Source organism: Megalopta genalis, chromosome 7 (assembly GCF_051020955.1).
Source record: "Megalopta genalis isolate 19385.01 chromosome 7, iyMegGena1_principal, whole genome shotgun sequence".
Taxonomy (NCBI): domain Eukaryota; kingdom Metazoa; phylum Arthropoda; class Insecta; order Hymenoptera; family Halictidae; genus Megalopta; species Megalopta genalis.
The window spans coordinates 12,347,253-12,373,132 of record NC_135019.1 but is presented as its reverse complement, the minus strand read 5'-3'; the positions used below and the strand labels follow the sequence as shown (position 1 = coordinate 12,373,132).

General features: G+C 42.4%; 2 protein-coding genes and 1 long non-coding RNA gene across 21 annotated transcripts in view; 1 reads left to right on the top strand and 2 right to left on the bottom strand.

The window, feature by feature from the left end:
• LOC117221661 (uncharacterized) overlaps positions 1-25,880 on the bottom strand; it is a 90,505-nt gene that overhangs the window by 7,632 nt on the left and 56,993 nt on the right. The window contains exons 1-4 of one of the 4 annotated variants that reach the window (XM_033472791.2): positions 2,370-2,625; positions 716-904; positions 233-451; positions 11-173 (exon numbers count right to left, since the gene is read on the bottom strand). In XM_033472791.2, coding sequence (XP_033328682.2) covers positions 11-173; positions 233-451; positions 716-779 — 446 coding nt within the window. In that variant the 5' untranslated portion in view covers positions 780-904; positions 2,370-2,625. The other 3 variants (XM_076523508.1, XM_033472790.2, XM_033472789.2) reach the window with 3 other exon arrangements.
• On the bottom strand, positions 6,132-14,804 carry LOC143259818 (uncharacterized). The gene is made up of 2 exons (XR_013033827.1): positions 12,967-14,804; positions 6,132-6,688 (listed from the first exon to the last, which is right to left on the bottom strand). It is a non-coding gene; the product is annotated as an uncharacterized LOC143259818 (long non-coding RNA).
• Positions 15,484-25,880, top strand: part of PIP5K59B (Phosphatidylinositol 4-phosphate 5-kinase 59B) — a 72,625-nt gene continuing 62,228 nt past the window's right edge. For 8 of the 16 annotated variants that reach the window (XM_033472783.2, XM_076523501.1, XM_033472787.2 and 5 more), the window contains exons 1-4: positions 15,485-16,026; positions 19,601-19,635; positions 24,832-24,960; positions 25,544-25,792. In XM_033472783.2, the coding sequence (XP_033328674.2) occupies positions 15,915-16,026; positions 19,601-19,635; positions 24,832-24,960; positions 25,544-25,792 (525 nt within the window). In that variant the 5' untranslated portion in view covers positions 15,485-15,914. Of the gene's footprint in view, positions 16,027-19,600; positions 19,636-21,785; positions 22,210-24,831; positions 24,961-25,543; positions 25,793-25,880 lie in introns of those variants that run through there. The other 8 variants (XM_076523500.1, XM_033472779.2, XM_076523504.1 and 5 more) reach the window with 5 other exon arrangements.

Below are 25,880 nucleotides of genomic sequence, written 5' to 3'. Positions count from 1 at the left end.
TCCAACTCACATAAATCCACTCAATAGCTTGAAGAACACAAGCGTCCAGAAGTCCTGCGAAAATCCGGACAGAACGTTGCAAATACCGTCCGCCAGGTAACCGTAAATAAAGACGGTCCTTCTGCCTCGAACGTCAGCTATGTAGCCCCATATGAAGCCGCTCGACACCATTCCTGTTGACAATGAAAATATCACTTCCGCGCCGAACGTTTGCCCGGTCGACGAAACCCACCCACGAACGTGACGGCGTTCAAAAGTCCTTTTTGAAAGAGCGTAATTCCCAGGTCGCATTCCGCCGACGGCAGGACGATCGCGATGTTCGAGGTGTCGATGCTGGTCGCCCAGGTCACGGGTATGATGCTCAGAAACAGCAGATACTGAAACTTCCCGCAGCCGGCTGCGGCGATTGCGGTTTCGAAGTCCGCGTGCTCTTTCCTCGGCACTTCTCCATCTGGACAACACAATGCGTTCTGTTACAAATGAAGCGGTTGTTACGTCGGCAACAGCATCCTCGAGCCTCCTGCGGCTCCGGAGAAATTTTCTGTGCACTGCTGGCCGATCGAAAAACTAGCGGAATCAAAACACAGGATGAAATTGGCGCCGGCACGAATCGATAATCTTTCGAGCAATTATTTCTCGAGGACGCGTGGGTGCTGATCAAACTTTCGCAGCGGAAGGACAGCTTTATTTGAGAAACGTTTAATCGCCGACGTACTTGCGTTGCTTCCATTGTCCGTCGCGGACTTGTCCACGACGCTGATTGCAGTGTCCACGGGCATCTTAAGGCCGACTGCGATCTTCCATCCGATTCGACGCTGTACAGGGCACAGCAGAAAAGAAACCTTCCTCCCTCGGTCTGGATCTCCGGCTTCAATTGATACGTCCAAACGCGTGTGGCATTTATCTGCGGCCGCAAACGAGTCAATTTGTACCAATGTAATGAGTTGCTGTTGCACCAGACCCCCTTACGCATCGGCAAACAACGTTATCTCGTATGCAAACACCGGCGATAATTTCACGATTTCCGCGTCGGATAGATCACCGTTACATTGTCGCGCTCAAACCAGACCCGGCATCGTGCAATTGTCACTTGCGGTTACGAACACACGGCCGATGAAGATGTCACTGGATGATGAGAATATCGTCGAATGATAATGTTACACGGTAAATATTTTCGGTGTTACATTGGTAGTCGAAACGGCGCGATCGTTGCATGAGCCGACGTTACACGTGGTCTTCGTTTTTATATATCGCGATCTGACGCAACATCGAGCGATTCGTCGTCTTCTGGACACACACAGTTTGCACAGTTGTCACGTATCTGCCAGTTACGCGGTTCTCCGTGGTATAATATTTCAGCTCGTTCCTTAACTTCTTTTATCGTTCCCGAAGTTTACGAGCTCCTAAATCACTGTGGTTCCAGCTATTATGCAAACACGCTTCTTAAAACATAGAAATAGCCCGAAGCGGTCCATAAATAACGCCACGTGTAATCCGACTTTCGTAGTCCTGATGAAAGTTGAACTCGATTTACGTTATCAGAAATCGCGTGTAACGTCGTTCCCACTTTGTTCCCGAGCTGTCCGATCGCTGCTTGTCGGACGGAAACCGTTCCCGGCCGAAGTTTCTCTCACTGAACGATCACGTTGCCGAATGAAACGAGCAAAACCGCTGAATCCAATGAGAGACGATAAAATTAGCGCGCTATACCTAGCAGCGAATCGTTTGGAGATCCGACGGTGATAAAAAGCCCGCTCGAAAGCCAGAAGAACAGGCCACGTGGACGAAACGAGTTTTGTCGCGTAACTCGCCGGCTCTTAAATTATGCAACCGCCGGCGATCCTTTCTCGTTACATCGTTACAGGACTGTCGCCGAGCCGCAACATCGCGGATTCACGCTCACGATTTTATCGATCAAATTGTGCTTTTCCGTTCACGAAAACTAGTCTCTCTCTCTCTCTCACTCTTTCTCGTCGTTTCAAAAGTTTCCGTTCCGCGTTTCCCAACGGGTATCCGGCGCCTTCGTTTCCGATTAGTCGACTGCTGTTGCACTTATGCTATCTTTACGTTGGAATTTGTAACTCGATCGCTTTATCGCGACAAGTGTTAAACACTTGATCCTCAATTGATCGATTAGTTTACGATGCAGTTATACTTATCCCCCTTGAAACAGCAACATTGTCACGTTTCCATGAGAGCAAATCGTCCGAATTTTTTTCGTAAGAGTTGTAACCTGCCGACTTTTATAATTCACGTAACGTAACTATTTTGATCTCTTTGAAAAAATTTGACGCAACGCCGTCAATAATTGATCGATTCAATGTTGCGAGGATTATCGGAGCCACCTTAGTCCTTGTTTTTATGCTTACTGTTTTTAGAGCGGACCGATGCATCTCGCTCTTCTTTCGAAGTTGCGAGGCAACGCGGATTTCGCGGTACAGAATGCGTTAAAGATAAACATTGAATAGTTCAGTCGCTGCAATTTGCAAGTTCATTCAGGAATTGTAATCAAGGGAAACGATTCACTTCGTCGGAACGGATCGTCACTTTCACCGAAACGTGGACGACTGTTATTATTCTTAAACGTCCTTTTCCGAGCCATTTATCGAGACTCCTCGACCGACGCGTCTCTCGGAAATCGGTGATACGATATCATAAATCGTAGCACGTATCAGCGGACAATAAAAAAGCAGCGCAACTGCGCGCGTCAGTCCAGATAAGTATTCGTTGACGTCTACGGCGGTAACGGTATGCATATCTCGGCACCAATCAACAATTGCTGGTTGCTCAAGTTGGCGCGGATTAACGATTTAAATACTTCGAGACGTCATCGGTGCATCGGTGCGTCGACAGAACAATCAACGCGTCGATTAAATTTGCACCGACGTTAGAACCGGTTGTCTCGTAAAACTTTTGCATCTTCTAGAAAAGCTTCTAAAAGCTTTTGCTTCACTTAGAATGCATCGCTAAATAATTGTCGCAGAAACGATTTGATGCTAGAACGGTAGAAAAAATGAAAAGAATTTAAGAAAGACGATATGACTCATCGATTCATTAAGGCTAATTGAGAAATAACGACGCTTACTGCTACGACGATGGCTACTGCTTCTCGTTATTGCTTTTCATTCTATTCCGGCGATAAAACTACGTACATATATATATATATATATATATATATTTGGGACACCCTGTATATATATATATATACAGGGTGTCCCAAAAATATCTCGCAATCCGAAAGTGGCGGGTTCCTCAGATTATTTGAAGCAACATTTTCCTTTACAAAATTTTTCTCCGAGGCACCGTTAACGAGTTATTAACGAAAAACAGTGATCAATGAGAGGCGAGATCAGCTGCCGCGAGGCGGCCGAGCCAACGGCGCCAGCGGTCGAGCGGTCGAATCCCAGCTCAGCTGGCGCGAGACGGCCGAGCCAACGGCGCCAGCGGTCGAGCGGTCGAATTCCAGCTCGGCTGGCGCGAGGCGGCCGAGCCAATGAGCGGAACTGGGCTTCGTGTGCTGGTTGGCTGGGCCGCCTCGCGTCAGCCGTACTTATTGGTCATTGTTTTTCGTTAATAACTCGTTAACGGTGCCTCGGAGAAAATTTTTGTAAAGCCATTTCCGAATTGCGAGACATTTTTGGAACACCCTGTATAACTATGTACATATATATTGTTGAATTATTTTCTAATTTTGCTTACGCAGTCTTAAGACCCATCCCTTGTTATATGTGTCGTATTATATCAAATGCTTCAATTTAACACATATATGTTATTAATTGAATGTTAGAAACGTAAGCGTTCGGATACTTTCGTGTGCGAGTGTACATATAGTTAAAAAAAGATCACGTGAACCGTGCACGACCGACACGGCAGTCAAAGTGTTAACGGGTCGTTGGGATCGTGTTGACGATCGAACGAGCGCCAGTCATTTCTTTTTAACCGAAGTGGCTAGTTACACGCATCGCGTACTTTGGCCGCTGCTTTGTTCCTTTGTTGCGCGCCCGATACAGGAAATATCATGTCCACCCTGACCTTACGTTCACGATACCCCCGACCAGATAGCCGTTGAAAATTATCCGAGATCCTACAAAACCGCCGCGACGGCCATTGTCTCCTCGTCAGTCCCGACGCGAGGAGGATTCCGACGCCACTTACCGCCCGAAATTCTACTTCATTATTCGCCGCTGTTGCATCATCCCGTTAGCCGCTGAATCATCCATAACGCCGCCAATTAGACGCAACGAAATTGCAGCCGGTTTATGTGTTTTCCACTACGTATTGTACAACATGTAATCGACATTTTAATTGCTAATAGGTACAGTGAGTCACGAGAGTGTAACTTTGACTTCCACGTCATGTATTTAAATAAACATACATTCGAGGGGAAAAAATCTTTTACGGTATATTGAAGCGGATCGTATAAATGTCATACGAAAAACTTTCGATTCAGTGTGAAACGTTATCCACATAATTAAAAAAATATATAAAGGAACATCGAATTTTCACGCGAAATAAGTACTCGAACGCCTAATAAAATTCAGTTGAAAATATTTTAAAAAATTTTTATTACTACGTTTTTTATATCTCTTTTGTTTAATAATATGTTTCGAGAAGTTTAACATTGTAAGAATTATTTTTTATTTACGATCGATCTCGTTTTATGTTGCACTATTTTACACGATTTTGTGATTTCTTTATAGTATGCATTTTTTTCGTTGCGATTGGTACGACCGAATGCACTTTACGAGGATAAACGGTCTTGTATAAGACACGCGTAAATGTAATTTATTGTCTTAATTTGTTAAAAAATATGCATCTGAAGCAATTTGTAGAATTAGAACGCAGTTTTGATGCTTTTACCCACTAATATTGATGTGACGTGAGAAAAATTAACTGAAAATAAATGTGGATAATATATGCAATTGATATCATATGCAATTGAGATATCAGTATGACGCGATAAGAAGAATCGTAATCACTTTTCTTTTAAGCAGCAGTCGGGAAAAGGAAGTTACTATTACATCGCTTGAAATATCTTCTCGATGAATGACCGCAGTTAAATAATTGAGTAAACAATAGAATCGATCGCTAAAAGTCAATGTTTCACTAATAACGATGCAAAGTGCAGCTATTAAAAATTATCGAAGCACAACCGGGAATACGAACTGCGTCTTGCAAATGGGTTTCTTGTTATTTTTCCGTCTCTTAACCACTTCCGATGCGTGTCACACGTGTTATGAAACACCTAAGTAATTATACAGATAATCTACGTATGTACATAAATGAAGATAAGAGTATTGACAGTGTTGTGTGTACACAACATTCCACCTCGTTCGGAAGAAGTTACGTCTGCCATTTATCTGGTAAAAGTAATAGACAATAGAGCTGGAAGTTTGTGAAGGAATATTTTCACTTTTAAGCGATGATGTTGGCAGTTTTAAAAATACGCTGCTTTCAAATCAGTCCGCACATTCTTTACAAACTGATATGGAAAATTACAATTGGGCTGCGGATCTTGATGCGAACTCCAATTTTTATAAAATCAGAAAAATGGAGGAACGAATTTTATAAATCGTACGTGTTGAATTTTCCGGGAGACGGAAGAATGAATTTTATAATTAAGTAATAATGTAGTAATATAGTAATATTACTATAATATTACAATAATAATATTATTAAATAATTTAAATTTAAATAATAATATTATTATAATATATATAGATATTATTATTATTATAATATTAATATTATTAATATATTATATATAATATAATATAGTATAGTAATATTACTATATTACATATATATTTTATTATATATATTTTAATAAAATAATATAGTATTATATAATAAATATATATTACATATATATTTTATTATAACTATATTATTTTATTAAAATATATATAATATAGTTATAGTAAAATATATATATATGTATATTTCCAGAGAGATAGAACAGCGGATTCGACAAAATCAAAGGAACATTTTCTCTCCTTTCTTCTTCGGCAAAATAAAACGGAATTCACGTTGGAGCGCGTGCTACGCAAAAATCCGCGGCCCGACTGCGAATATTGCGATCGAAGACGTCGAGATCTGACCTACAAAACAGAGGCGCACACACACAGCAGTTCAGAAGTTATGCGATGTTTTTATTCGGCAACGTTTGCGTCACCGTCACCTTGTACATATTCCACAATGCGAACGGTTTATGTTTACAGCGTTTACGGGTGCACAGAAGGGATGACGCACTTGCGCCGGTCTCTTCGAATCTCTCCGGTGATCGGTTCTCCACGCGCCGAAAATCTGATAAGCCCCTAATGAAGCTCACCTTCGCGCCGTAATTGCTACACCGACAACGGTACAATACCAGCAGAACTGTTCGATACTAGCAGCCTCCGCGAAGGTCACGACACCGCGTCTCCGTTCGAACGGCTGCCGAATAAATCGTCGGAGAGATGCTTTCCCCGGGAACACGTATACAGGGAATTCGTTCGACAGCAGCGGCACGTCGTAAACATCGTCGAAGCATCGAAAAGTTTTTCCGTCAATTTTTCGGTTCCGTCGCGGGTGGCGGCGGATCGTCCGACAACAAGAATCGCTGATTGGTCTTCATCTTCTGCACGTGGTAGTCCTGGCCGGACTCCCTCTGACGGCGATACTCCAGCGAGTTCATGTACTCGGACACCTTCGGCGAGAAAATAGTTACAAGGTCAGGCGGTTGCCGTATCGCGAGAACGCGGGGCTCGTTTCGCCGGAGTAATTAAAGTTTCCTGTTCTAAACACGCCCGGGGTCGTCGTTGCGTGTCAAACGACCTGTTTCCAGACCGTTCAAACGACTCCCTGGTCCCCTTTACCTTTCTAAAATCCTTTTACCATCGCACACACTCGCCGGTCGAACCTCGACGACGACGCCGCTCTGTGACCGGCCGAGCATCCGCCGACTCTTTTCTCAACCCTATTCGAGTGTGGGCATTACTGCGGACGCCCCAAATACTGTGGTATTTTATGACAGTATTGAAATCTATAACATTTTATAGCGTGAGATCTTCTAAAAATGAATCTCATCATTTTTTATATGTTTAATATTGTTGATTTGTGACATAGAAGTAACAGCAATCACAGTTTTAATTCATTTATCGACTTTTGATATTCGGAAGCCTATGAAAACGTTGAGTCTTATAAAATACTCGTAATGGTCATTAATAGTGTACTATTTATTTTAACGTTATTTTTTTAGATAAAGTAATCATTGATATAATCATTTATTTTCTAACACAGTATTTGGCGCATTGTTTTTTACTGTGTGTACATTACTGTGGCGCTTTACTGGACTGCGGACCTTAACCTATACAGTGCAATTCTTGATGATTTATATTTTTATTATTATTTTGTAGTAATATTAAATTTAAAAAAACTTATTGTTTAAAATAAAAATTATAATGTAAAGAGTTAACCATTTGCACCCGAGTGGTGACTCCGAGGCACCGCTGAAATTGTTATACCGTGTTCCAAGATCGTTTTTATATTAAGAAAGTTCCGATTGAAAACATTGTTGAAAGCGTAACTGTTGCACGAGTCACCGGAAGACTCAATTTCATGCGCATAAAAATGCATTTCGTCGCATAAAATGGAAATACTGCGAGTCCGAAGAATTATTTTAGATTTACAGTTAAAATGGCTTCGAGTGCAAAGGGTTAATATAATATAATTATATTTGTAAAGTGCTACACTGAGAATATTTTGATCCTAGGAATTGTACATTTAAAAGAAAATGGTTCATGCTAACCTTGACACGCAGTAATCGGAACCTCCGCGGTATTTGGCTCGCAGTAATAAATACACAACCGCAGTAATATACATACGCACACATATGGTTTCTTTACATTACGTTTTCCAATGAAATTCGTGCTTTCGCAGAGCCAATATTTTGAGAAAGGTAAATATTCAAGTTAAAGAATAATAGATACAGCTCAAGTTTTAAATTTATTGGGGCGTGAAAGGTTTTATTTTCTCTGTCAAAGTTCGCCTTCATTGAGAGAAAACGCAGTAATACCTACACTTAACCTATGGACATCCTCGTTTATTTTTCGGAGTTTATGAACCGGCACGGTGGGCTCTTCTTTCCGGAAGCTCCGTTAAAAATTTAATGGGATCGTTTTACGATCGTGGCTTGACACTGAGAAATCGAGGTGTACGAAAGATACGGGAGTGACATATTTGCTGTTACGATAGAACACTGGAACGAACTCGGCGGGAGACAACCCGTTCATAGAGCCAGGTAGGTTCGCATAATAGGAGGCCGCTGATCATCCACGCTGCTTGTCCCTTTCGTTCAAATATACGGAGCACGCGTTCAGATAAATCGACTTAACCGGACACTTCATCTAGGTGTTCGCATAATTGGGACAACGCTCGGCAGCAGTTCAGGTAATACAGTAAATTCTCCCTAATTGACGCTCAGATTGCACACAAAAATGAACGATTTGGGAAGAGGAGATACGATTATGCGAGCCTTGCGGCTCGTTTTTATAGTTACCGATTGTCAACAACTATAAGAATGAGCCGCAAGGCGGCTTAATCTATACAGTGCAATTCTTGATGATTATTATTATTTTTTAGTAATTTTAAATTAAAAAATTTATTGTCTAAAATAAAAATTATAATGTAAAGAGTTAATATAATAATTATATTTATAAAGTGCTACAGTGAGAATATTTTGTTCCTAGGAATTGTAGCTGTGTGTGTACATTTAAAAGAAAATGGGTTATGCCAACGCTCGGATTGCTTACTCTATGCTTACGCTTAGATTGTGTACAAGAATGGAGAATTTGTAAAGAGGAGATACGATTATTCGAGCCTTGCGGCTCGTTTTTATAGTTACCGATTGTCAAGAACTATAAGAATGAGCTGCAAGGCTCGAATAATCGTATCTCCTCTTCACAAATTCTCCATTTTTGCGTGCAATCTGAGCGTCAATTAGGAAGAATTTACTATAGTTCAGCAAAATCCACCGAGCCTTAAACACGATTTCTATATACTGTTTTATAATAATGGCAAAATTGGATTTATTTAAACTTTATATAATTTCTATTGTAATATATGCTCGAATAAAAAAAATTATCTGAACATTTCGTCTAGGAACATCTTTAAAATATTAGGAAGTATAAAAGAGAGAAACACAGAAGCCAATCATTTTGACTAGATTGATGACTCCAGTGCTAATAAGCTCGCGCTTAATCAATCTTTCTACTGTTCTGCATGTCCCATTTTTCACATGGATGCATAAAATCCGCGGTCTAACCGTAGAGTATCGTAACAGAGTTAATCGCCACGTGATTCATCACATTTCCTTTAACAATTTTCTGCGTTCCCCAGATTTTTAAGACGCTGTTACATTAATTTATGTTTTCTATAAACATAAATGTGTACATTCATCAAATTGCAAGAGTTAACTATGGAAACTATAAAATAAGGAACATAACCGCCCTAATGATCGGCTCTAATGGTCGACCTAATGGTCTGGATGTGGTCTACCATGACCGGCCGTTGAAATTGAGGTTGCGCCAAAGAACCGTTTTACAAAAATGATGAAAAATAAAATGCACAAACATTCCTCAATGCCTGCGTAATAAACGCTGCGTCGCAAATTTGTCTCTAATTTTACTCCTTTTTTAGAAGAAATCGCAGAGGATTTTCTAATTTGCAATTCAGGCTCAACACGATCCATTGTACATCCAGTGACTGTGTATAATTATTATATTATTTATTTATTACATATTATTAAACAATAATACGTATTATTACATATTAAACAATGACATGTAGTATTACATATTATTGAACAATAATATGTATTATACATATTATGTAATACTGTCTGTTCCACTGCCTGTGTATAATTATTATATTATTTATTTATTACATATAATAATTATACACAGGCAGTGGAACCGACAGTATTACATAATATGTAATAATACATATTATTATTATTACATATTATTAATCAATAATATGTATTACTAAATATTATTAATCAATAATGTGTATTATTACATATTATTAAACAATAATATGTATTATTACATATTATTATACAATAATATATAATTTAATTGAGATGCTTTCTATAAATTTGCTATAAATTTGAGTTTCATAAAGCTGTGAACGAATCGTAATCAAAGCGTGAATTAAGCGTACACGTGTCTCAAGTAAACATTATTCGATAACAGTTTCTGGTGCAACCTGGGCTATGCAGTTCAAACATTTGGTTTTCGCGGAAATGGAGAAGCTCTGGCGTGCGATAATAAAAGACCTCGCCGGAATCCGCCTAATAGCTAACGCTTGTGGTTTCCACTGTTAGATCAGTGTAGGATTCATCGGAATCATCCACTATTTAACCGTTCCCCCGTAAGAAATGATTTCTGCTGTTCGATGCGTCCGATACCGATCTGACGTTTGTCGATTTTTCCGGCGTGTCGAGGCTAGCGGGATTCGTAGCGGTAAAGGACGATTAATACAGGCAGAATCGCGGCGGGATAATCGGTTTTTCTCCCCCGGGGATGTCGGCTAAGATGAAAAAAGAAGGGAGACGATAAGATGGATATCGGGATAGCGGTGGACACTCGCGAGCGCTTCCGCGACCGGTGAAAATTAATCGAGTCGCGTCGCTGTCCGTTGGTTGACATATCGGCCCCTCTTTCGCTGCCTTCGATGATTTATTTCGCGGCGAAATTGTAGTTCCGCGAATCGTTCGAGTAACATCTTCGCATCCTCCTGATCCGAACGAGTGCCAAGAAAATTAGCACGGTTTCGATCGCTCGAGATAACGTACGTAAATACGGCGGGTACAAAAAAAGAAATATCCCGACACCTTTTAGAACGGTACAATGGTTTTTTATACTGGACCAAATGACTTGAATCTTTTGGAGATATTGGAGCGACTACCGTACAATGACCTAAAACACTTTCCTTAAATTTTGCTGTTACTTAGGATGACAAAATATATTTAAATTCATGTCTTCCAAACTTTTTTATTCGAGCCTATAACCAAAATTTAAAATTCACTTATACGGAAGTACTTATAATAGTAATATAATAATTATATAATACATAATTATATATATAATTTATTACATATATTATATGTAATATAATATAATTAATTAATATTAATATAATATAATTATATATAACATATATGTGTGTGTGAACATTTTTAGTATAAACATAAATTACCGAGATCTACAAAACGCATTTCTTAAATTTTCGTTATAGGCTCGCATAAAAGGGTTACCTTAAAAAACGTGAATTTTTATTTATCTTATCATTTCAAATAACAGCGAAATAAAAAAACAAAATACTTTAGTCATCGAACAGTAAACGAATCCCTAAAAACATCTCCAAACAATTCAGATCATCTAGTCCTGTTTTGCAAAAAGCTATACCGTATTACAGGTTAAATTAAATAAAAAATAAAAACAGCCCGAATACTTTTTTAACCACTGTACATCTAACTGATGCGTAAAAGGAATTGAAGAAACAACAATATATTATATAAAACGGATAAAAAGATTTTTGTTTCCAGTGTCACGAAAATATGTTTCGATCCGTGAACGATTTCATCGATGTTCTAAATGGTTGCCTAATTAAATGATCGTTAGCCCAGTATTATCGGTGTTAAGCATGCACCGGCTGCTCCCTAATTGCTACAGTGTTTGCATGCACAGTTTCATAGTGACAAAACCTGTACGTCGTGAATTCCCTTGGCTACAGGATTTCGTGTACAACAAAAGGATAAAGGATGAAGCAGACTCCGTCGAGGATTCATCAAAGGTTCCTTTAATATCTTGGATCGCCAGAGCATGTTTGCACCCACTCCGAGGGCTTGGACCTTTGTCGACGAACGCTCGCGGTCCCTAAAATGTGCTTCGATTACTCACGAAGCACCGACAAAGGACGTAAACCGTTTCCATGCCCGAGAATTGTTCCGAAAGAGAAGCAGGTAGAAAAATCTGGGTTACTGGCACGTGTTCCACGAGCGGATCGCGCGACATTCGCTCCATTGGAAAGCGACTTCGACTTTTCGCGAGCACGTCCACTAATTAATGCTAAACGGTCGGCCGCGAGTTTGCACGCGCCACGATAATATCCGGCGCGTTATTGTTATTAATCGATCGTCCCCGCGAGAAACATTGGAATCTTGGATCGCGGGACGATGTCCGACGCGTCGGCGATTCCGCGGACGGAAGGAAAATCGTATCGCGTATCGGAGCCGCGGCGAAACGCGATCGAGCGGCTCGGTAATTAATTGCGCGCTGTCCGCGATAAATCTCGTTGGTCCGCGGACGCATTAAACCGAGACCTTTTATGTGAAAGATTTTACACGATCAATGTGCTCCCTAATGAGCGATGTCGACGCGCTGGATTAATGACAGCGTCGCCGAGTCATTCCCGGCCGGCGCGGCGCGCCGCGCCGCGCCGGCCGACAATTAAATCGAACGGTAATTTACGGCTGCGTAATAGAGCTGTCGCGTTGCAACGACCGTTTTTTCAGGAATTCGGGACTGTCCGCGCTACGAATGTTCGCTACGTCGTAAACGTAATTTCTCCCGTTAACGGATAGCGCGCGACACCGTTAACCCTTTCGGTACGAGCGCGTTGTCCGCCGTGACACTCCCACTGTACGGGGTGCCGCGCCGAAAATGCGCACATAACGCAGGGTCGGTCCACTTTTGTACGAAGATTTTCTTAAGCTTTAAGTAATGACTCTGCTCTTAATCCGTTTCTAAATCTTTCTTTAAATGTTTCCTGTAAACATTCTGTATAGGGCCTACAGAAATATGGCTTACATGGATGCCAGATGTATTCGGCACTCGTCCATATTGGTCATCAGATGGATGCCGGATATATCCAGCGCTCGTATTGAAAGGGTTAACGGCCGACGACAGACGAAATATTAACCTCTTTTTCATAGTTCCGGTGGCCCCTGTAGATTCCGTAGGACATCGCGCCAATCAGGGTAAACAGGACCATCCTCTGCACTGCGATTTTGCTTTTCAGCCATTTGAACTTGACCATGGTCGACGATAGAATGCTTTACAATTTCTTGGACGCGCGTAAGCGCATTTTAAAGGGACCCCGCCAGAGACAACTTCCGAATATATCTTCGGCCGGTTCAATTAAAAGCTAATGCTGATTGCTGCCGACATTTTCTGGACCCGCGACTCAACCGAATGGGCGCCGCGAACAACTTCATGGAGGATATTGTTGACGGCTACGTTCAATGCAGCGAAGGCGCGCGTTTTATTGCAATTATACGCTCTCGATCCCATTAGGGATCGACGGCTTTTTACGATCCAGTGGATAATCGAGAAGAAAATAAATCCGCCACTTTCGCGGCGGACGTAAAACTTGGCTTTCCAGACGATAAAACAATCTCGTTCGAACTTAACACAGTGCGATTTTCTATGTCGCGTTCGCATGATGCCGTTCGCGAGATTGCGTATCGTCGTCGGCGACCCGTCGCGCGACTCGACTTTCTTTATATCGGTGTTCAATTAATACCAATCCCGTTCGTTCATTGATAAATCTCGTCTTCGGGCTTACGTAACGGCGCGTTTCATCATTGCTTTTCTATATTAGTTTTGTTTTCGCTATCGTGAGACAATCTCTATTTCAGGCCGGATGCGGTCATCGAGACACGCTCGTGTCTTCCGGCGGCGTGAAATCAGCTACTGTATCTACTGTTGGTAAAAGCTTCCTAGAACTGCAACGTTGATCGTTAAATAATCGCCTCGTTTCTTTTCTTTTTCGGTCCTGCATTCTAGAAAAATATTTAGTTTATTCAGCTAGCGTTGATTTGAAAGTTGTGTGGCACGCTAATATGTTTTCTCATCGTTGGAAAAGTTTAGGTTCAATGCCCGGTTTAAAAACTTGAGACTGAAGTACAGAAAATCAAGCACACGCTTGAAGAAAATGTTAATGAAATTTCTTTTTGCTAAGAGAACTACAAAGTTTTTGCAACTTTGTACAGTTGCAACTGTATCGTCAATTAATACAGCTGTTAATGACTTGATTGAAACATTCCTTGAAACAAAAGTAAACAAATTGTTGATAGCGTCGAACTGCCAAAATTCATGGCAACCTTGTGTCCGGTTATTTTACAATGATCAGAGAAAGTCGGTCTATGTTTCTGTCCTTCTACAACAGCCTATTCTCATAAATCTTGCATAAACACGAGTTACATTAAAACGACTTACATTTTCAGTGTAAGAATGTCCACAAGAAGCACAGAAATGAGAGCATCAAAATTGAGCATTTTGGTTGCTCCAGCAAGAAACTATAAAAACGGTTCCGTCTGCCGCCGGCGCACTTGTCCTATAAGTGCGACTCCCTGTTGCCACCGGCGAACCAAGGTGGTGCCGTCATTGGACACAATATCAGGACCGTTTCAACACCTTGTCCAAGTTCACGCTTACAGCATGCTTCCATTTACTTCAACGATTCGGTACAACTAATAAAACCTGCATTTCTACAATTTAGAAGAAACGAATAATCTTCGCACATTTCGTAAACTCTGTTCAAAAATACAGTAATGTCTCTCTAATTGACGCCCAGATTGACCACAAAAATGGACAATTAGGGAAGAGGAGATACGATTATTCGAGCCTTGCGGTTTATTTTTATAGTAACGAATTGTCAACGATTAAAAAGACGAGTTGCAAGGCTCGAATAATCGTGTCTCCTCTTCCCAAATTGTCAATTTTTGTGCACAATCTGAGCGTCAGTAAGGGAGACATTACTTTATTCTTTTTAATCCGTTGAAACGATTAAAGAAGAATCGAACTTAGAAACGCCCTCGCATCTTCGATAATTGTTAAATAAGATATGCGAAGAGGATCGTTTGACTGGCACTGGTAAGTTTTTTTCCGTAGACTGCGGATTTTATGCAAATTGCGGATTTTATATGGCAAAATTGGGTGGTTCCAATTTGAAGTAGTATAAAAATTCCAGGAATCTTAAAACGTCGATCTACAGTAATGTCTCCCTTATTGACGCTGAGATTGCGCACGAAAATGGACAATTTGGGAAGAGGAGACGCGATTATTCGAGCTTTATGGTTTGTTTTTATAGTAACGAATTGTTCACAATTATAAAAACGAGCCGCAAGGCTCGACTAATCGTATCTCCTCTTCCCAAATTATCCATTTTAGTGGATAATTTGCTCAGTAATCTGAGCGTCAGTTACCGTAATCTCGAAGGGTCCGCATTAAATTTCTTACGACGAACAAGTGAAATTCGATCGTACGTGAATCTGTATATTCCGTTGGATGTTGTGAACCGGGGCAAGGGGCTAATAAAAATGAAAATGTGTTTAAAAAAGCAGAGCGAACCGAGGCGGCGAGGTCATCGAGCGAAGCGCAGCCGCCGGCGGGTCGGTAAGTACGTCACTCCGTCGCTAGATGTCGCCGTGTTCCGTGGAAGATGGCGTCCGGTCAATAGGCGAATAGCAGGGAGGCCGGAGGCGCTCTCGAGGTTCGTGGGTGTTCTCAGCCCGGAGCTGGAGAGGCTTTAGGGCCGCGCGCGTATCGTTGCGATTTTTCGGCGAGTGTCCGTCGCGAGCACGGTGGTTTCGTAGGAACGGTGCGTGGCCAGAGAACGGTTGGTGGTGTGTCCGTAACCGAAGAGAAATAGAATAATGCACGGCGAGAGACTGCGCGTCGCGTACGCGTCGGTCTGAGCTCTGCCTCGGCGTGTTCGTGCACACCGGACTCTCGCGAAAGATGCTGGCGTGCGAGGCAACGACAGAGGAGGCGCGTTCGCGAAACTGTCAAGAAGATCGTCCTCGCGGCCGTACGTGAGTCAGTGCGCTCTCGGTGGATCGAAGGACGAGAACACGCGCGTACAAAATGGCTTCGGGCGACAATGTGGACGTGATCGAGGTGGTCGAGACGAGCTTCACGGGCCCGACTCTGGCCGCGGAGGACCATCTCAGGCCCGACCAGTCCGCGGACGAGGACAGTGAGTACAGTTTCACGCGTACCGTCGGCCCGTCGCTCCGCGTCCCCAAGTGTCACGAACATAACCTAGAAAATCGCGAGCCGCGACACCAGACGCTCCCACAGAGACCACAGGCGTCTCTGTCTCTCTTTCTCTCTCCTCCTCGCATCCTCCTCTCTTCCTCTCTCTCTCTCTCTCTCTCTCTCTCTGTCTCTCTATCTATCTCTATCTCTCCCTCGCTCTCTCCAGTCAACCCACCGCGGGCAGACAAGACCGAGAGGAATAGGCGTGATCGATCGATTCCGGACGATCGGATTTTCGTTTCGCTTCCGCATGCCCGCGCCACGCAAACGTCCGTTAGAAACTCGCCTGTCACGCGATCAACCGTACACATGCTCCTCGGCCCACGACGGTCCCTACGCGGAGTTAATCCAGTCCGCGATCTGACAGCTGATGGGTGTCACCCGTACCGTCCCGGGCTACCAGAGATGGCAACGGTCTTACACACACCGTCTATAGCATTTATGCACCGCTCGGTCTGCCGTAGACCGACCAGCACTTTTTTTCCCCGCTGGTTTTTATCGAGTCAATTGTCCCTGACATTAGCGGAGGCTCGAGTCCAGAGGTTTCTTTTCTAGATCGATCATTCGGAAATATCGACGGTGATAATTGGCCATGCCAGGCGGTGGAGTGCCGTCGGCGGCGCGTGCTACTTCCACTGGGTAGTTGTCTCTAGATGGGGATGTTTGTGGGAATTTGCGGGTCTCGGGATTCGGAGGGCCGGAAGCGAAACTTGGCTATCGTATCGACTCGTTCTGCGAAGGACTAATGAGAATTCGGAGATTCAGTTTGTCATATAATTTATAACTGTTTAATAAGTATTAGTCAATCGAACGGCACGCGTTTTAGTAATATAGATTTGTAATATAATTGTTACTGGATGCGGCGAAGTTACGGGTTTTGCAGACCGGACGAACCGAAAATAAAGGAATTTCTTGAATTAAATTTTAACAGAAGAATGTACCGCGACACCTAGTATGCAACTGGCGGTGATCGTCAATGGGCCGAGCGGTTAAATTCGATAGATTATAATGAAATAAATTCGCCGATTATTCTCTGAATGAAATGTACATAGTTCGGATCGCGCGTACTCTAATTAATGCTAATACTAGATCATTAGTCACCGAGCCTATATCGCGATAGGAATAGCTGCACCAAAATGTCAAGTTCATTGATTTAAAAGTGGATCACCCTGCACTTGAAACGACTTGCGAGACCAGAATTCTAGTAATAAAATCGAACGATAGTTATGTTAAACCGTGATTAAAAATTACGAATCTCTACAGGCCATTCCTTTTTATCCTCTAGCAGAATTAAATTCCGCCCGTCTCTGTATAGTGCTTCGCAGAACCGTACGAGGTCTCTTTGTGCTTTCAACGGTTTTTTTCCTCCACCTCATCGTCCAATCGTCGTTAACGCTCGGTAATAGAATTATTTTTCACTTGGCTGGCGCCGCCGTCCAGCGCTGAAACGACTTCCACGAAAATCTTAGGACTCATCGGAAAGTCCCGTCTCGTTCCTGCCTTTTTCTTTTCTCGCCGAGAAAATATATTTCTGTCATCGACCTGCCTCCCAACGAATCTTTAATGCAACGACGACTTTTAATAAATTATAGATCCCGTTTCCAAACTTATCCTCCGCCGTGCGGCTGAAAATCGAACGTTGATACAGCAACGGAAAATAGCACAGGACCGCTAACTATTTATCCAGAAGACTAAAAAATTCGCCGTAACTTGTTGCCGCTGTTATTTCCGCGCGTTTCAAAATTGTATTCGCGTTATGACAAATATTGATCGCCGCGCGTGGCCAAATAATTGCACGGTTCACAAATGTATCACGCGACGGCGAGCAAACGAAATTATCTCGGCCTCGTATTTGAACACCGAAATGCATTGCCGAAAATGCTCTTTATCAGCGGGGCCAGGCTTATCGATCGAATTTGCCAAATAATATCGACGCGCCGCCATCTTGCACATCTAAGGTACGCGCGATTAAACAGGCCGCCGCGATCTGTATAATCTTTTGAAATCCCCGGATAAAAATCTGTGCTCGGAGAGCTTGTCCGATCGATCGAACGTTTCCAGAGAACCTTGCCGGTGAATTTCATCGGCGTCCCTGGCGAAAGTTCGCTGATTGTATAACCGAATGAATCGGCGATCGACTGGACATTCGGCCGGGTACGTGTTACGGTACGTGTCTCTCTAATTGACGCTCAGATTGTCCATAGAAATGGACAATATTTGGGAAGAGGAGATACGATTATTCGAGCCTTGCGGTTCGATTTTATAGTTACGAATTGTCAACAGCTGTAATAAAAACGAGCCGCGAGGCACGAATAATCGTATCTCCTCTTCCCAAATTGTCCAGTTTTGTGCGCAATCTGAGCGTCAGTTAGGGAGACATTACTGTATAACGGTTCACTTTGACACGCTATATGCGGGAGAGGTATTAATTTTCCTTTTTTAAAAATAGTAATTTATTACCTTAAATTAATATGCTATATACACTATATAATATGAATTTATTACCTTGAATTAATATGCTATATATACTATATAATATTAATTTATTACCTTAAATTAAAATATGCTATATATACTATATAATATAACATAATTATACCTTAAATTAATATACCTTTTCAAAACATTACATTTCTTTTAAATTCAACAAACATTTAATATTTGCAAAACTGACAATGAGATTTTGTTGACAAGTATATGACAATATATAACGAAATTTAAAAAAAATAAATTCTTTAAAATGATATTAAAACCTCTCCCCGCACATATTGATACAAAGAACTGCAGCTCCCTCTTGTAACCTATCACGCAATTATTCGTTTGTTCGTCGAAAACAAAGATTTATGCAAGAAAGCCTTAAAAGTATTTACAAATTTTGCTCGCGGAACGGCTAAGGATTATTTAATTCGCGCGATTAACTGTTTTAAAACAGTTAATAGACAAAAATATGACTCCGTCGAGCACATATATACAATCGTTGCTCGCCGATATAATGAATTACTCGACGTAGCTAAACGTTACATAAAAAAAATGTCTCGGTTATTTATGTAACATCGGCGTATGCATACGATCATTCGTGCTCGTTTTTATTATAGTTGTTGACAATGCGAAACGATGAAATCAAACCGCGACACTCGGATAATCGTATCTCCTCTTCTCAAATTGTCCATTTTTCTGCGCGAACCGAGCGTCGGTTAGGGAGACATTACCGTATAACGGTTCACTTTGACGCTGTCAATAGTGAATCGGCTCTGCACCCGGGTGCGTGTGCACGACTTTCGTTTTTGAACTCGGTTAACGTTCCACTTTCTCGTTTCTTTCCCGGAATATGCATCGGCATTAACTGATCGGCACGGCCATGCGATTCTCGTTCCACCGCAACTTAGAGAACGGGACTTCAGTTTCATTCACTAATGGCGGACACAAGGTATAGGTGGTGCACGGGCCGACTGTTACGTGACCTTATTTCACGCGATCCACAACGTTATCTATGCCTTTCCGATCTGTTACAGATAAATCGACGGGGGACAAGGTGACGGCGTTTGACGTAAGTTGCTAAAACACCCCGCATATAAACCTGGACAATTACGGAGCCTTTGCAGGCCCCGCTTCCAGGCTGCCACGTCTAGGGCTGCAAACACGATCTCAATCTGTTGCTTTCGATCCTGCTCAAAGTTCCTCTATCTCGCCGATTCACTGTTCTCGTTTTTTAACCAGTTAACTGTGTGGCCATCTCTTTGCAAAGCGCTGATAATCCAAGCGATGCTCTCAGGAAGTTATGAATCCAACTGAAATTATTTATAATTTTCATTTGTTCGTCTCATTTCGTCTCGACCTCTACACATATTTTGAACATATTAAAATTTACGAATATAATTTAGTTTTCGCCAGAATGACAATTTAAATATCAAATTGTAACAAAATTTTACGAATGACGGATATAATCGTCATGACACGAAATTCTGCCACATCTCCATGACGGATATATATTTATCAAACACACTTAACTGGTTAACGAGCACGTGCTCGGTTATTTCGTGTAGACGAAACATCGCATATTCTATGTTCAGCTAAATGACACTTGTTTGGATCCTCTTTGCTACCTTGAGGACGCATTACGATGATCTTGTTAAAGCAATCCTCTTGCAGCACGAACAACGGTGTAACTTCGCCAACTTCGATTTTTTGGTAGCATCGAACCGTTCGGAACATGTCCTGTGCAGCCCTAGTCGGAGCTCAGAAGCGACTTATAATCTCCGTATGAATTATGAAAGCTTTGACCAAGAGAAATCGAAGTGTACAAGAGAAGCAACTAGGTCGAAAAATGGACACGGAGTTCGTGGGATTTAACTGATTCTTTTCTTTTTTCTTTTTCTTTTTGTACGAGCAGCGAATTGAAAATCGATTGCAGTCTCGGTTAATTAATTCGCCGATGAACTTGTCCCGATAGCGTACAATATATGGCATTCGTACATAGTCCGTTAGTTCCGTTTCGTAAATCGTTTTTAAAACGTCGAATCCAAGGGGATTCGCAGCGAGCGGAATTTATGCAACAATTTAATATTATGCAGTGTTCACGCTCGCATGATTCGGTGCGCGCCGGTGAGCGGAACAGATAACCGATGGGGGCGCACTATCGAAATTCTCGAGACGTACGTACAATATCGCTCTTCCGCTCCGCCGGTTTGTTTCTATGGCTGTTAGGCGAGACCACGTTAGATGCATATTCACGAGGAATTTAAATCTGAGCTCCAAACAGGGTCGACGATTTTTAAATGTTCCAGTAAATGAATTTTTCTGCGATAGCAACTATTGGGAAAACGGTCTTATCTGGAAGATCCAAAATGGCCCGCAGATGGTCGAACGTTGATTAAAATTGTCGATACGTCGAACTATAGCTGCCTCTCGTATTCTATCGCATAATTAATTTCATTCTTGGCCTGCATGCTTGAAAGAATAGTATATGCAAGAAATATCATTCATTCAGAGCCTTAATATTTACATATTTCACTCACAAGGGCTAAGATCTTGCTGATTCAGTTAATCGTTTCAGGCAGTTGACACGCTTTGTGCGGGAGAGGTATTAATTTTCCTTTTTAAAAAATATTAATTTATTACCTTGAATTAATGTGCTATATACACTATATAATGTTAATTTATTACCTTGAATTAATATGCTATATACACTATATAATGTTAATTTATTACCTTAAATTAATGTTCTATATACACTATATAATGTTAATTTATTACCTTGAATTAATATGCTACATACGCTATATAATATTAATTTATTATCTTAAATTAATATGCTATATACGCTATATAATATTAATTTATTACTTTAAATTAATATGCTATATACGCTATATAATGTTAATTTATTACCTTAAATTAATGTGCTATATACGCTATATAATATTAATTTATTACCTTAAATTAATATACCATTTTAAAACATTACATTTCTTTTAAATTAAACAAACATTTAATATTTGCAAAACTGACAATAAGATTTTGATAATAAGTATTCAACAAGGGCGTTTAGGACTTCACAGCGGGATTCTGTTAAATATGTACTGAAATTTAAAAAAGATAAATTTTTTAAAAAGACATTAAAACCTCTCCCGCACATATTGATACAAAGAACTGCAGCTCCCTCTTGTAAACTATCACGCAATTAATCGTTTGTTCGTAGAAAACAAAGATTTACGCAAGAAAGCCTTGGAAGTGTTTACAAATTTTGCTCGCGAAACGGCTAAGGGTTATTTAATTCGCGCGATTAACTGTTTAAAACAGTTGATAGACGAAACTATGGCTCCGTCGAACACATATAATCGTTGCTCGCCGATATAATGAATTACTCGACGTAGCTAAACGTTACATAAAAAAAAAATGTCCCGGTTATTTATGTAACATCGGCGTATGCATCGGCGCTAGATTTAAATGAAAAAGCGCGGCCAACGAAGTAACGATGCCACGGAACAGATGTAGCTCGCAGACACGGCTGTTATGTAAGAAAAATCCTTGCTATCTCCCGCTGTTCGATTCGCGCATTTTCACACGTTTCATTCTTCACCGTGGAATGTCGACGGTGCCGGGTCGATTTGCCGCGTTCAAGGTACTGTCTACGACCATCGCCGTTCCTCCGACCGCCGTGATTTCGCGAAAAAAAAAAGAAAAAGTAAACGAGAACGATCTTTCTCTCGAACGAACGAAAATTGCGTCGTCGCTGCGAATCGCATTTCCCTTTCGTGAGTAAACGAATCGTTCGGTCGAATTTCTCGTGGCCGCACCCTGCAGTTTAACTTCTGTGAGTATCTGTTAGCCATCATTCCAAACATCGGTCTCTTGAAAACACCAAATTCGTTGTTGTTAGTTTCATTCGTTCACATAAGATCGTGCTACCGACGCGTTCACAATTAATGGACTGAGTGCAACAAGGACGTGAGTTAACAACGTAAGAAGTAGAACGTGTGTTCTCTTAGCTAGACAAGCTTCGTGCTTGACGCACTGCTATTTAAAGTATACAGTAAAGCTTCGTTTATACGAACTCCGGATTGTAAGTTATGCTAACTTTGTTTACAACGCATCCGGTACACGGTAACTTCAAGTTCAAACAATCTGAGTTCTCGTTCGGATAATGGACTTAATCGAACTTAATGCATTCCTCGCACGGGGATGCGAGAGGTTCGCGATGCAACCTTGGTGATCGCATAATTGCGGTTCGACAGCGCTTTAGATGATAGGAGAGATTCGCAAGATCAGGCCAACATTTCGTTCTGATAAATGGAGTTCGGACAAGTGGATCTCCGCTGTCTGCTTTTGATTCTGTGAACGATTTCTCTGACCGACTGACACTTCCGCGCTCACGTCCTTCTACGAATCTACTTCGAAAGCTTTAGGCTAGATGCGTTGTTAGTTCAACTCGATTAGTGGATGCTCCGCTGTCAGAAAGCTACCGAAAACGATTCGCCGAGCATTCGGCGAGCAGCACTCTCACACAAACAGCACTAAAATCAGCCGGGCACTAAAACTGTCTGTCACACGTCGCATGCGGGATCGAACACACTCGAAATGCTCTACTAGTTAACGTCGGTTGAATCATTTCCCCGGAAGCTAGTACATAGTTGGAAGCAGAGGCGGTACGTTCGGCGTTGAGGACGGCGTTCGAATTACCGTTCGCACGAAGTTCGCGTAAATGTCGGCGTCACTGTGATCCCATTGAAAAATCCGCACGGTCCGGGAATAGCATCGCACATGCACCAGTATGCGTCACCATTGTCACTCGGTTCTTCAAGGTTCCGAGCAGCGTTGAGGACCCGCTCGCTCGAACGCACTAGACGACGGATGATGGGCCGTATCGATTCCCTTTAATTTCCTGTCAATGGTCGTTCCGGACGCGCGTCGCCCCGTCGACTCATTCAGCGGAATCGGAATCTATTTTTGGCCGGGTGTGGCGTTAATCAATCTGTCGTCGTCGTCGACACCCGAGCGTGTCCCGTGACGCGAGATCGTGACGCGAGATTAGCCAGCGATTACGCGGCGCGGCCGCGTGTTTTCAGGATTCCGGCCGCGAGCTGGGATGCGCCATTGTCTTATCGAGAACGTGAGTCGGTTTTTTTTAACGAGGTGAATCGGTTTTTCCGGGAAAAAAAGCGCGGTAAACAAACGGGCCGCGGGCGCGGTAAATAAAGCGGTTGGATCAGCGAGAGAGATAGGCGAACAGTGTGGCTAGAGACAGCAGAGACGAGAATAGTCGAATAATTATTCATTCGGATGACGCGTAACAGGCCGGGTCTTGCGACGCTTCCTCCGGTGTTTGTCTTGCCGATGAAACAAACGGCCACCGAAGTGTGTCAGGCCGGCCACCGGTTTGCCCGAGCTGGCTGAATTTTGAAATAGAATCGTTACCGAATGGGGTCGGAAATGCCGACTTGGGAAATCTAGACGTGCATCGGGAGATGCCGATGATCGCCGGGAACGTCGAATCGATGTTCGAGCAATTTTCGGACAGCTAACTCACCGTCCGTCACCAGGTTCAAATATATCCTAACGGGGTTTATACCACACCCCCTATGAGTAATCCGGGGTTGAGGGTGAGACCCGCCCCCGGAGCACGTGATAATGTCACCTGCCCTTCCCTGTCCAGTATTACACGCAGCATAAAATGTACCAATGACATCTCTTGTAGACAGAACAGTTTATTACTCAGACAATTTGTTTGCTTCACACGTCGACGCTGTCCGTTGCGACAGCGTTCGTATTTATACGCTAATGAATTAAAATCGAATATGTTAAAAGTCAGTGAATCAATTCTTTTGGCGTGTTCGTATTTACGACAAAATTATTAAGCACTGTTCAAGAAAATTGCTTCGAGGAGAATTGTTAAACTGTCTTTCGAAAACTTATTAATGGACATCTGACGAATAAACTGTTAAATAATACGTGTACCTTGTAGTTAGCGTTAAGTAAGGACGCACCCGAAACTGGATGTTTCCAGTCACAGCATTCCTTCGACGAAGGAACCGTAAGTTCTGCTACAGGTAGTGGCGGCAGCAAAGTTTCGAGTATCGTAGAGAGGTTAGCCGACCTGTAGAGCACGGTCGAGGGATTAGGGCAGCGAAGGGCGGTAACTAACGGGGGACGATAAGACCAGCGCCGAGCTTCTTTTGTAGACTTAAATTTCGGAATGGTAAGCGTCACTGCTAGCAGCGTCGTAACTGTATTGTACTGTTTGCAGAGCTCGGTAACACAGCATGGCACCACGGGGCTCAAAACCCCTGCGGGGGTGTCGAGGAACAAGTCGGAGCGAGAAAGAAAGATTGGCCACAGAAGAGTTGGGGTGGGAGGTGAAATCACGTACAAAAAGGTGAAGTATTGAATTCAGCAAAAACGTTATAATCGGTTCGAATCTACGGAAGGAATTCTAGCGAAAAAAGCGACAGAGGGTTGGGGCGGAATGCGACTCGAAGCGCAAACTTTGATGAAGGGTCTCCGAGAAGAAACTTCGTCCGAAACTTTCTAATCGAACGATCAAATGTTTCGAGCGAGGCGTAAAGGATGAGATACTTGTTGGCCATTCTTTATTCGATGATCGCGCATCGTTCGACCGCGGATTTATATTCTTAGCGAGATGTTCAATCGATTCGAATCACTGAAAGACGAGACACATTTTTATTCAGCTCCTGTTTCTCGCGACTGATGCACCGAATGTTCACTTCGCGTAGAATCGCAGTCATCATCGTCTAGTAAAATCTAGGCTCGATTAATCTAGATTCGATTACACTCGCAAGTCTTCGTTGTAGTTCAAGTTGTAATAGAGCTAAATGGTAACCCGTTGGCTAGAGTAAAAAGTAGATTTTGATTGAATAGATCGTTGCGATAGAATTTCGGCGTTTTCTCGTAGTCGATGTCGGTCGCTCACACCGTGTTTCCGTTGATTTGCATTGTAGATCCAAACGACACAAATCATGGGATCGATACAATTGGGCATCCAGCACGCGGTCGGCGGTCTGGCGAGCAAGCCGGAGCGTGATCTGTTGATGCAGGATTTCATGACCGTCGAAACGACGAATTTCCCCAGCGAAGGCTCGAATCACACGCCGGCTCACCATTTCTCCGAGTTTAAGTTCAAAAATTACGCACCCATTGCATTTCGTTACTTTCGAGATCTCTTCGGCATCCAACCGGACGACTTTTTAGTGAGTACACACAGCGCGCATTTGCTCGACGAAGCGACGAAGGAATATCGTTTAACATTCCCCCGTTGTATTGCCGACCATGGTAATC